Source organism: Phodopus roborovskii, unplaced genomic scaffold, assembly GCF_943737965.1.
Source record: "Phodopus roborovskii unplaced genomic scaffold, PHOROB, whole genome shotgun sequence".
Classification (NCBI taxonomy): domain Eukaryota; kingdom Metazoa; phylum Chordata; class Mammalia; order Rodentia; family Cricetidae; genus Phodopus; species Phodopus roborovskii.
The window spans coordinates 4,422,301-4,434,930 of record NW_026126433.1 but is presented as its reverse complement, the minus strand read 5'-3'; the positions used below and the strand labels follow the sequence as shown (position 1 = coordinate 4,434,930).

The following is a 12,630-nucleotide window of genomic DNA, read 5'->3' as shown; positions in this document are numbered from 1 at the left end:
TTATTTTAAATGTTTTCAGTGGTTAATACATGAATATGAGTTTCAAAAGGTGAGTAAAATGGATGATTGCTGTTTTATCTACTGTGTTGACTATTTACACCATTTATATGGTGGACTTTCCAATGGCTTAAAATAATACTAGGTATAGGTTTCATTTAACAGTGCAGGTGCTCTCTGTGATGTGGGTACTTATAGGTACTATACTAGAGATACTGTAGTTTGAAAACCCCAAGACTGGAGTGCATTGGTGTTTGTTTTAAATTTAAAATGCTTTCTGTATGGCATATGAAAGTCATCTTTTTTAGTCTTTTTTTTTTTTTTTAAGCTAATGTTTATGTAGTTATTTTCTTTCCCCAGCTACAGATTTGTTTATAAAGATGTTGAAAAAGTTGTCTCCCTTTGACAGGCAAAAGATGTGATTGAAGAGCATGGTCCTTCAGAAAAGGCAATAAATGGTCCAACTAGCGCTTCTGGCGATGAAATTCCTAAGCTACCGCGTACTCCAGGAGAAGAAAAGACTAAGAACTTAAAAGAAGAAAGCACTCAAGAAGCAGCAGTCCTGAATGGTGTTTCATAACTGCAGGAAGTTCCTAGTTTACAGTTCTTTTACATTACAGTTACAATAGTGCTTGTACAAGCTTGCCAAAGATAGAATATGGATCGCCAGTCTTACATCGCACTTTCAGTTCCTCCATTTGGAATTCAGAAAGGGGAGGGATCCTGAAGAAATCATATGTTAAACATACTTTGACACCTACTGTGTTAAAAATATATCATCAGATGTGCCTTGAGAATAGTATATGTAACATTAAAAAAAAGTTGCTGGCTATAGGAAATGTTATTTTGTTTTCAAAATATGGCAGAGATGTGGGGAGGTGGGTGGGGTGGGGTCCCTAACGTAATATTCTTTATGAAAGCATTAGCTGCTTTTGTTACATTTTTAATAATATGCAACCACTTCTTCACCTGAGGAAAACTAGAATGAAGCAGTTTAAAATATTTTGCACTGAATTGTAATTTCTTCATTAGTTTAGTCTGGAAACTGGTCTGTTATGTGTTTTTTAAATGCTGTTTGTAGAGGCAAGTCTGCAGACCACTGGAATACATGTTAACTCATCTGCAGGGACACTGGGTGATATTGGCAGTGACTGTTCTACATTGAGGCTTTGTTTGGTTTATTTATTAAAGTGTACAGTATTTAAAAAAAAAAATCAAACATAGCTTTAGTTGAAACACTAAGATGATTAGTCATGTCCATTCAGACATAGCCTGAACTACTGAAAAGATCAATTTCCAGAGGGTTTATTCTGTATAAACTACATGTTTAGTCTTCAGTAGAGTATCTCTCACATTTCTTCTCCCCCCCCCCCCTTTCCTTTTTTCCTCCCTTTTTTGATTTTGGTTGTTTGATGTGCAATATGTTTTTGTATGCAGGTAGTAAATAAACTTTGATCTTCCATTTGCTGATTTTAACTTTCTACTTTTTATGCCCATTGATTGATTGAAAGCAGTAGGACTATTTCACAGGCCTAGAATAGATAGCATCCTTGGATTGCTTTTCAAAAGCATTTATTCTGCCTCAGATCTAGTATTAAAATGCTAACCATTTAATTATTTTCTAATGAACCCTCTAAAGTCTTAACACTTTTGACTGATAAATGTTTTAGAAAATATATGTCTTCGCTGTTGGAGAAATACCTTCATAGTAAATTCTAACCAAAAGCAAGTTTTGGAAGATGTGGGAGGCATAGGTTAAGCATTTTACTTTTGCCTTCAGTTCTTTTTTTTTTTAAGTATGGTAAGCAGTTTTTAAGTAGTAGGCCAATGATGTGCTTTTTTGATGAACAAGGAAATTATTTTGAAGGTTCTTATACTAGTGATTGCAAATCAGTAATTGTTTAAAAATATTTCATTCAGAAGACTTAATTTCATGGAAAGATGTTTCAGGTGGAAGTTGAATGATGAATGTATGTTTATGTGGTTGTTGATCAAATGAAATATTTGTGGACTTAGTGTTACATAGACTGCTGGAATGCTTTAATTTTGTCATTTGAAAGTTTTTTATGTGCATAATTTGTTGATTATGTTCATAAAAATGTTGAGCTTGTTTTATAAGTGAAGTGAGGGATAATTCACATATTACAAAAAGGACAGTTTTCTCATCAGTCTGTGTATAGCCATATCCCACCACTTACATTCTAATTGAGATTAACATGCACTGATACTAGATTTTTTTTTTTTCAACTCTTAATAGTCCTGATAATAGAACTCTTAAGTGAGGTATATATATAATGAAATTCTTGCACCTTTTATACAGCTTTAAAAATCATAACCTCATTTTGAAAACAATATGGTTGGTTTGTGGGTCATAAATTTAACTATGAAGTATTGAAAAAAGAATTTTGTGTCTGATGGGAATTGGTGTTTTACTACTATGCTACATCCCTAGCCTACAAAGGATTTTAATTCCCAAGCTGGGAAATATGTTAGTAAGTGTAATTTTTCATTTTTTTCAATGTCAGATTCCCTACAGTCTTTTTATCATAAAGATTATCTTAAAAATTAAGTATAGCTGAAACACTTGAGCAGGTGTTAGCAATCAGTTCTTTCAGAGCTGAGACGTTATTAACTGAAAATAACCACCCAGTGACGTTTGCCCTTTTAGAATCAGCACCAGAGAACTGTCAGATTTCTTTTCCTTGCAGATAGATGGCTTGGTCAGAGTTTTATTTATATAGTGTCAGTGAAAATCCACTGCCCCAGAAGTTACATGTTGATTCAGGTTGTTTTTTGTAATTTGGCTGCCACCTTGGTTAGACTGAGTGCAAATCCTTGCTTTATAGCACATATTACAAAATGTGAAAGGAGAAAGTGTATTCTGAAAAGTTTTGGTAGCTTGAAGCACTGAAGTATGGGGACCCATGAGGTTACTTGTAAACCTGAACTGAATGTGAAGTGCAGATTGGGTAAGGGTCAAAAATGATCTGCTTTTCCTGATTCACTGGGGAAAGGGGTAAGGTAAGGACCCCAGGATTCTTGTGTGCCCCACCCCTAAAAAAGGTGCAAGCAAGGATGTCTTCCCCCCCCCCCCCCATCCTTAGTTCTAATGTGGAATTTATCAGCATGTCAGTCCATTGAGTTCTGGGGAAACTAAGAGGTGCTATTGAAACAAAGGCTAGGGATTTTGCTTAAATGGGTATTTTTTTTTTTTTTTTAATTGTAGCTGATAATACTTGGTAAGCTGAAAAAGTCAATAGTGAGGCACTGAGTCTGAAGGGAGAGCACTAGATAGTTTGCTCTTTGAGTCCTAGTACCCTTAAACCAGAGTAATTGCTATAGCTGACTGTGATTTGACTTGGGCACTGTAATCTGAGGAAAGTCAGGAGGAGCTGATACGTCCTCTGTAGACATTGCAATTTTCTTGTGGCTCAAATAATTAGGATTCTTACTGTGGTATATGTATGCTAAGGAAAAGCAAATGGGAAACTGATCATAATGTGTTGAGGGCATGGCTGGTCAGTAAAGGAACATTACACTGTACCTACAACTTTGTAGAGTTTGAAAATAATATAGTTTTTTAAAATCTCATTCAGTCATAATTTGCTTTTTTATGACTTGGATTGTCCCATATATCAATTCATTACCTCCTAACATGTTTAATTGCTTTGTTAACAGTTGATCCTAACTCTTAATGTGGTAAGAGCTTGGGTTTAGTCTGTTGGAATTAACTCCAGTTGGATACAGTCAATCTTTGAACAAGTGGTGTTAACTTGGAAATATGTGCTGCTGGTTGAAACACCTATAGATTAGAGTTACTGTTATTTCATTATAAATTATTACTCTTAGGAGTAAAAAATGACAGTGTTTTGTCAACCTAATTATATGTTTTAAGTAAAATCACCAGAATTTATTAAGGAGTTGTTCTTGTCCATCAAAGCTAGATGGTGGAGGCACATGTAATACCTCTTTTAAAAATTCATTTTGGGGTGATTGAACCCAGGACCCTGTGCAAAAAGTACTTTGGCACAGATGGCACAGAGTTGTATCCATAGCTTTAATAATAATAACTTAAAAATTGAAACAAGCCTGTATCCCATTGTGGCTTTAAACTCCCAGGCCATCTTCCTGCCTTGGGTCTTTAGTGCTGGACCATGGGGAGGAGTCACCATGTCTTGCTGGCTGTGCAGATGCCTTCACTTGTTTTCTATTCCACCATTCTGAGTACAGGCAAGGCCTGATCATGATTTCCCACAGACCACTGTAATTCTTTAAGATGTTAAGATGTTACAGATAAAAAGCACATTTAGGAGGCATTGTGTGTCTGTTACTCTGTGTCTAAGGAGTTAAGAGTAGCATTTAACCATGTGTCCCATAGCCTTATGAGTATGAAAGTACTTAACAGTGGTATGTTCATGAGTATGAAAGTACTTAAGTTGGGTATGTCCATTCTTGACATTCCAGTTAGGCTCAGCACATAAAAGAATCCCTTCTTACACAGTCTGGCAGCCCTAAGTCGCAAGTATAAATATTATTTGCTCCACTGCCATTCTTAGAAGATTTTTAATTTCTCTGTACTTTGGTAGTTGTATCTTAATGAATTCTAAAATTATTTACCAATCTTGCACTTTGAAACCATTTTTAGCAACAAAAACAAAAAATAAACTTTCTACTAGGTATAAACTAACTCATTTTACCTAGAACTTATATTCCTTTGAACTTCTTTTTGGGTTGCCAGGCTGTCCCCAAGTACCTTCACCCACTAAGCCACCTTGCCTAAATTTGTTGCTTTTAAGGAAAATTATTTTCAATTCCTACACCAAAGAATGGTAGCATGTTTTAGCAGATTCCAGATTACACCATAACAGGACTCATTGTCATTGGGTCACAGGGCCATCCCGTTTCTAGGGCACTAGATTAAAGGCATTGATTGATGTCTCCTGTACTCAGGGTTACTTGTTCTAGTGTTTTTAGCCACTGAGTGTATTAAATACTTTTTAACTTAGCCTGTGATTTGTTTAATGTGTTGATTTTTGAACTCAAGCCAAGCTGTAAATTTCTCTTAACTATATGAGGGTGATGACATTTAGTATCAGGTTTCTGAATTGAAAACTCATCTTTATATAGGTCATCACCAGAAAAAGATGTGTTTATCTGAGACTGTCCTGGTCTGGTTAGTAATTTTCACTAACACTTACAGTTCACAGGTGTATGGTTTTGTGTGAACTTAAAAAATATGCTTTTAGAAGTGTGGGGTGCTTGTGCCACGGGACACTTGGAAGCCAGAGCATCTTGGGTGTTCTTCACTCCATCAACTCTCAGAAGTAACTGAGCTTGCCAAGCTTATAGCTAGTGTCCTTAACCACTGAACCGTTTGCTGGCTCTAGTTTTTACCTTGTTAAGCAGCAACTCATTGTAATTTTCCCTATTACTTGGCTCAGTGGTTCAGAATATACAGGTGTAAAGGGTCTCAGATAATACTGTGAGCCTTTTGGAATAGTGGTTTACAAAATTTGACAGTTTCTTGTATCACTGCTTCCTTATGTACTCCTGTCCTTTGGAGAATGCTTGAAGGCAAGAAAATTAGCTAAAAATTCATGGTGGCCAATGGACTTTCAGGACTACTTAGTATGCTTAGCATTATCAAAGAAGTAAAGTTTCTAAGAAAGTAAGCTAGGGCTTCTATCCTAGTAATGTCCACACCAAAGGCAAGCTTTGGACAGAGAACCAAACCATAAATGAACATGATAAATTGGGAAAGACAGGCCCAGGGTTCAGTCATTGTTTTATTAGCTAATATTCATAAAATACAGAGGAATCCTTAAACTTTAATTCCGTTTGTCCTTCTGGGTAAAGACTTGCTCAAGCTGGGGACAAAGCAAAAATGTCAGGTATTGGAGTATAGGCTTATAATCCCGGATCTGGGGAAGTGGAGACAGTTTGTTAGGGTTCACTGGCTAGTGTGCCCTCCCCTCCAACTTCCTAACAAGAGTTAGGTACCAATGAAACTTGTCTGAAAAAACAATCTGGATGATTTCTGAGGGAAAACATTGAAGGTTGGTGTCTTCCCTTCCCCCCCCACACACACACCTTAGCCTTACTGATTCCTGTGGCCCTAATGCTCTTAACCAGTTATCTACAGTACCTGATGGGAATGTTGACAAATGCTTGCTTAGCTTGTGGCAAAACAGTCCAGTCCTCGACACCTTTTATATGTGTGTATACAATTGGACACTTAGCAAGTATCACCAACAAAACATGAATGCATGATCAGATTAGAACTGTGAAAGGTTAAATACAGGAGTTAGGGGCATAGAAATGTGAATCTGAAGAGAAACAAATTTTCCCATATGGCCTTGTCTCCTTGGACACATTACTAAAATTTTGTTTCCTTATGGTAGTTGAGAATGCTTAGCACAATACAGGAGGCTTTAAGCATGAAAGAAAATAGCATAGAGAAGGGCCTTTTACACATCTGTTCCTAAGAGCCCTTAACACATGTGACATTTAAGTGTTATACCTAGAGCTCTCAATGAAATAGTTTCTTCAACTTGCAAAGGTAAGCCTAGAGAAAATAAAACTTACTAACAAAGAATGAATTGCTGTGCTTAGTAGAAATGCTTTCAATGTTTTGGCACTGTATTCTAACAGGCATGTATAGCATTTGATACTCAAAGGTACTTATGTCTAGAGTGCGTTAATAGGTGACTGCTTGTGGGCATGTTGTAATAGTTTGTTTTTTCAAAAATCTGCTTTTAAATCTATTACTGCTCACAGAAACATTTAAAATTTTTGTTTTTTGTGTATGGTTATTTTGTCTGCATCTGCACCATGTTGAGGCTGTGCCCAAGGAGGCCAGATGATTGTATCAGATCCATGGAACTGGAGTTAATATGTGGTTGTGAGCCGCTATGTGGGTTCTAGGAATCAAACCTGGACCCTCTGGAAGAGAGATGGGCTTAGTGGGTAAGCCATCTTTGCAGCCCTGAAACTTAGTTCAAATGACCAAATTAAAGGTTAGTAAGATACCCTCATCTGTGGATTCCTTAAGTGCATTTACCTTCTTGCTAACATAAAACCCACATCAACACTCAGCATGCTTTGCTGATCATTTGTAATGTCCTGCCTTCAAGTAAGGCGATGCAGTATGTGCTGTGTTTGTGTTTTGTATTGGTGATTTCTCTAATCCTTCTAACTCTAGTGGTGGAGTGCTATGTTCCTGAAAACAAGAAAGGCTGTATATGCCAAAGTTTAAGCTGTAGTGCTTCTAGCTTTAATACTAAGGAAGCAAGAAGTCATGTTCATAGAGAGGTATATATATAGAAGTTCACAAGACTGCCATCAACAGAATCTTACATTTGCTAGTTTAGTAGTATGGCAACTTCACAGAACACAACTGTTGTGAACTGAACCTTCACCTTCACCTGGACCTGTGTGATGGGGTTTGGAAGAGTTATTGCTACACAAAATCTCTAGAAGCTAGTTTTCATCACACTCAAAATATTTTAACATTAGTGGCAAGGATTCTGAGCAAGGGTATAAGATAGGAAGGAAGTAAATAAAAAGCTATTTACTGTTAATTATTATTACTTATCCCATTAATACCATTAGTGCCTTTGACCAGATTCAGATACCATCTTACTTACCTCTGCATGCTCTTAATAACTCAAAGTTGAGGCAGTCTAAAGTGCTGATAGGATTAAATGCTATAGGGACCACCAGCTAGGGAGTTTATCTCCTAATCTATACAGATCCAATACATACTTTAATGTTGAACTAAAAGTACCTGCCTTAAAATGTCACTTGGATTCACAGTATGTAAATTGGCTAACAGTTGAGGTTGAATATCACAACCTCTTGCTTTTCATGTCTGTGATTAAAGGCATGCACTACAACTGGCTCTCAATATTTTGAGGGGGTTTTTACATTTACAAATAATTGTAAGTGAATTGTGTAAAAAGCATAACAAGTACCACTTATATTTTTAAGGGACTAACTAAAAAGAATTAAAAAAAAAAAAACAAACATTAACACTACCTATACACTGAAAGGTATACTACTGGGTGTGGTAGCACATACTTTTGATCCAGTGAACTACCTAAGGCATTTAAGATTAATAATTTTGGATTACAGTGTTTTAAGTACTTGGGCTAGTTGAAAACCTTGAGTTTTACCGACCAACGATCCCTGCCTGTTTCATTTGACTGCAGTATGCCATTCTCAGGGCAAAGCCTTAGCCTTAAAGAGCAACACAAGCACTAAAATTTTATTAAATAACAGTTTTTATTCAAATGGTGTGTATCTGTAGTTGTAATTGCTAATACTATGGTGTTAATTTTGAAATCCTCAAACTAAATAGACACTGATTTAGCTTACTGCCAAGCCATTTTCACAAAGTGTAACTGAGGTATTTTATTATAAAATCATATACATAGACTAATGAACTCATAATTAATCACATTTATTTTTTAGCTTGACCTTCTAGTAAGTCTTTAGCTTCATTGATCTTGGCTGCTAAATAAGGAGATCCTCCTATAGAAGAAAGGGGTGGGGGGAGACACAGTTTAGAGCAAAACTACTTGCATTTATTTCACAGATCCCAGGTTTTAACAGAAATATCTTCATTTTCTGAAAAGCAACTGTGATAATATAAACATGTCATCAAATTAGAGGGTAAAATATTTGGCCAGTGGGGAATGAAGTGTTCTGACACAAAAATTTTACCTTTTAAAAACCTTATTTAAAATCTTACTGAAATAGGATTTAGACCTCCCCACAAAGTGTTGGAAACTATTACTGCATATGTGAACATAATCCACTGAAGTCCCAGGGGCTTCTGGGCTTATGTTGGAAAGATCTATTTGCTTTACATCCTTTTGCTTCAGTTTCCCTCTTTTGATATTAGCTGACTCTTTCTAATGTCTTCTATATTTGCTGTTTTACTAACCTGATGGAGCAGTATAGTCCTAAGCCCATAAAAGAGCATCAAGAAGATGCTGGTAGAATGTATCTGTATGGACTGGACCTAAGCATCCTGAACAGAAAACTTAAGTAATTTAAGCTTAATTCCTAATACTGTGAAATCACAATATCCTCTTATAAGCAAAAAGATTTGTGCATGACAACAGACTTATGTGGTCTTAGTTAAAGGAATCCCTTGCTTTTACTAGTTAAAGCCATGTTGAAGTGTATCAAAACAAACAGCTTGTAGGTTTCCAAGTAGGTGATTCCTATACCAAGTTTAGACCAACGTTGGCAACATAGCAAGATGTCTTCAAAACAAAACAAGCCAACCAAAATAGTATTTGTGACCTTCATTCCTGGAAGATATTTTATCAAACACAGAACCTAAAAGCAGTATTAATATTTATTACTACTGCCAACTCAATGGCTCTTTTGTTCATTATGCTTTTGTGAGACAAGGTCATCACTGCAGCCCCAGGTTAGTCTTTGACCCTCTTGTCTCAGCCCCTTCCCTGAGTGCTGGAACTACATAAGTGTGTCACCATATAGGGTGGTTTAACTTATAGACACTGGTCCGCACCTCAAAGACTACTCATCTGTACATTTAGACCAAGAATTAGGTATCCCATTAATAGTAGTGTTTAATAAAAACTGTGTGGTTACTTACCCTTGTCTGGGTGGTTTAAGAGCATGATCCGTCGATGAGCATCCCTGATCTTTCCTTTATTGGCAGTAGGGCTAATGTGAAAAGGAAAGCATAAATTGTCGCTTTAATTTACTTAAAATCACATACACACAACTATACAGAAGGGCAGATTTAACATTGTTCATAAGCCTCACAGATGTGAAATGGATTTTCTAAATCAGAACCAAATTATAGTGCTTCACCTGACAATCCTTATTCAACATTTCATTTGCAAATGGGGGCACCAGGCAGCAGTGAGCACTATCATAATCTGTTCCATAACTTTCCGTTGAAAGTCCTGTACTTATATAGTTAGGTTAGGCTTAAAGATGTTCATGGAAGGAACTGACCAACATAAAATCAATGTCTCCTTGGGACGGAATCCCTAGTAACTACCTTATTTTCAATTGTAGGAAAATAAGCTTACCCTACATCTCACATTAATAACTAGTAGAAATCTTACCTTACACCTAGTATTAATGCTGCCTCCCGTTTTGTCATTTTGGGTTCAAACCCACCTCTATAGTACCCACCACTGAAGGCCTGAAAGGAAAATTGAATTGGAAGAATTAATGAACTAAATGTAAGGTTGGTTAAATCAATTAAATAAATAAATAAACACAAGTGTATTCCTCAAAGTATTTTAACTTGATAAGTGGTAACTATTGTAACAAGTATTAAACATTCACTTCTTCCAGCCAAACTGGAACAAACTGTCTTGAAGATAAAAGTCAAGAACAAAACCAGGAGTGAACGGAGACCATTGTCACCCTTATTCCTCATTAAATAGCAGTATCATACCTGGTTCAAGGCAACCCCTAAAGTTTATGACAATGTAGGGGAAATTGTGCCACCAGGACCTTAACCTTAGCAGAGAATAACGGACACCAAGGTCTTATGTTGTTGCTCAAGCTGTCTATGACATGAGCAGCAGCACTGTGCTATGCCCAGTTCCCATTGGCTCTTAATCACAACAGGGGTGTGATGTTTGTAGTTACCAGATGAGGGGGAGGCATTTGGTGGACAGATACTAAGATCAACAGTATGTGAGTTGTAAAGTTAGCTACCTTTCATACTACTAGACCTGAGGCGGTCACAACCCTGCGTGACAACTGATTGCTAGTGAGGCACCAGTGCAAGGTTTGCTACTCCTCCCTGGACCTGTGGGACTCAGGCTGTAGGACAGTTCTAGGCTTCAAAAACAGGCAATACATTTAGCAAAAAAGTTTTAAGTCTTACAGATTTTGGTAGGCTTTGAAAAACTTGTTTTACTTGAGGTTCCACATGCTTCATGGCTTGTAAAACATAACGGCCTAAAACCAAAATCAATACAATAGGAAATTAAATCCATAGCCAGTCTAGTCTTCCACCCCCAAACCACAAACAAACCTGCAAATCCTGCAGCAGCAATGGTCAGTCCAACCGCTACCACTGTACTGGCCTGGTAAGGGAGAGAAAGAAATTTTGACTTCTCTGCCACTTATTCTGCATCCAAAACATCACAACCCTCATCTCGGTGAAAAGTGAATTCTTTTTCCCTTCAGGAGTTGGGGGAACCCAGGGTGTCACACATGCAAGGCGCCAAGCTGATAGGACTTCATCCAGCCTTTGTGAAAGTTCCACTTTCATTTAGTCTTGCTAAATTGTCCAGGCTGGCCATGAATTTGCGATCCTTCTGCTTCAGTGTCCTTAGTGGAACGAAATAGAGTACAGAGATGCACCAGGCCTCAATCTTTTTCTGTCTTCAAAGCACTGCATTTTGACGCCATGCACGATGGTGGCTTTTTAATGTCATTTAATCCCAGCACGTGGGAAGCATTAACAGGTGTATCTCGAGTTCTGGGACAGCCAGGGTTACACAGTGAGACCCTGTCTCGAAAAAAGTTAAAAAAAAAAAAAAAACTGCATAATTTACTGTCGGGTGTGGAATTTTCGCTAAGAAGAAAAGGGAAAGTCAACTTGCTTAGCCAGAACAGTAAGAATGACTTCAGACGTCGAAAAAGAACTTTAAACCCACAGACACTAGAACCTCATTAAAGTTTAAACAAGGCCGGTGGAAATCAGATTTCTGCTGGGTTAGGAAACAGTGCTTGCAAAGGTTCCCACAAGATTCTCACAGGGCATTTCTATCATTGAGGATTTGCCGTGGGGGTCAGCAAGCCGACCTCCCAGGAGGCGCAAACGATTGCCTTCAAGGGGAAACCCGGCTGTCAGGAGGCCGGAGCGAAGGTCTGTCCTGGCTTCCGCCCGGCCAGCGCCGCGTCAGCCCACCAGCGCGGGCCACTCACCATGACTCCGCTCCGTGGCCCGGCACCGCGCACTCATCCCAGCGCGAGCCCACCGCCACAGCACGTCTGAGTAGACCGCTGCGGCCCAGCCAACACCGCCTCCAGGGCCAGAAGCGCCGCGCAACACGGCAGGAGCGCCGTAAAGCGCGTCAGAAACTGTCGCACAGGGTGCTGCGAAAGGGGCCGAGCAACTCCGGTTGACTGAAAGGTCGGACGGGGGCGGGGCTTGCCGTGCCCTCCACCCTTAAAATGAGTTTTCCGGTTAGGTTAAACCGTACCGACCTAACTTTGTTTTAAATGGGCATTTCCGTCCACTGTGTGAAAGTAGTGCTGTTTTTCAGATGCAGATATTCTTGTGCTTCTTTGACTACCTAATGTGCTCTGTGGCCAGTGGATATTAAGAAGGCAGGAGACCGATGTTCATGGCCTGCAGAGATAATCTTTCTTCCTCTGGCATAGAACTTTGTATAGAAAGTTAATTTTTCCATCTCCTTTCTTTGGTTTTCTTTAGGCTACACGAATTTGTTCACTAGAGAACACAACTGCTGTGTGTTCGTTGTTCATTTTCTCTCTGATTAAAAGAACTGCTGCATCTGCGTTGCCCTGAGTGTGTGGTTGATTGGTCCAAGAAGGGCAATGCACGTGACTGGACTGAAAGTGACCAGGAGGTGTCTTTCTGCATGAAGGCTCTCTCTA

The 12,630-nt window shown here is 38.4% G+C and overlaps 2 protein-coding genes across 7 annotated transcripts in view; one reads left to right on the top strand and one right to left on the bottom strand.

The window, feature by feature from the left end:
• Fxr1 (FMR1 autosomal homolog 1) overlaps positions 1–1,459 on the top strand; it is a 52,897-nt gene extending 51,438 nt beyond the window's left edge. For 4 of the 5 annotated variants that reach the window (XM_051185821.1, XM_051185820.1, XM_051185819.1 and 1 more), the window contains one exon: positions 407–1,459. In XM_051185821.1, coding sequence (XP_051041778.1) covers positions 407–577 — 171 coding nt within the window. In that variant the 3' untranslated portion in view covers positions 578–1,459. The remainder of the gene's footprint in view (positions 1–406) is intronic. The other variant, XM_051185822.1, reaches the window with a different exon arrangement.
• A 6,983-nt stretch (positions 1,460–8,442) lies between these two features.
• Positions 8,443–12,082, bottom strand: Dnajc19 (DnaJ heat shock protein family (Hsp40) member C19). Of its 2 annotated transcripts, none has more exons than XM_051185824.1 (6): positions 11,935–12,081; positions 11,036–11,087; positions 10,886–10,959; positions 10,110–10,189; positions 9,629–9,699; positions 8,443–8,529 (listed from the first exon to the last, which is right to left on the bottom strand). In XM_051185824.1, the coding sequence occupies exons 1-6, from the start codon at positions 11,935–11,937 to the stop codon at positions 8,459–8,461; spliced, it is 351 nt and encodes a 116-aa protein (XP_051041781.1). In that variant the 5' UTR covers positions 11,938–12,081; the 3' UTR covers positions 8,443–8,458. The 2 variants fall into 2 exon arrangements, with proteins under 2 accessions (XP_051041781.1, XP_051041782.1); XM_051185825.1 differs by lacking the exon at positions 8,443–8,529 and adding an exon at positions 8,930–9,031 and having other exon boundaries at positions 11,935–12,082.
• Between the last annotated feature and the right edge of the window lie 548 nt (positions 12,083–12,630).

What these genes read in the sequence shown, in the direction of transcription:
- Dnajc19 (XM_051185824.1), bottom strand. An exon ending in TGCTGCTGCAGGATTTGCAG is followed by an intron (nt 10,960 to 11,035) that starts GTTTGTTTGTGG and finishes TTTTGGTTTTAG; the next exon opens with GCCGTTATGTTTTACAAGCC. An exon ending in GCATTAATACTAGGTGTAAG is followed by an intron (nt 9,700 to 10,109) that starts GTAAGATTTCTA and finishes TTTTCACATTAG; the next exon opens with CCCTACTGCCAATAAAGGAA.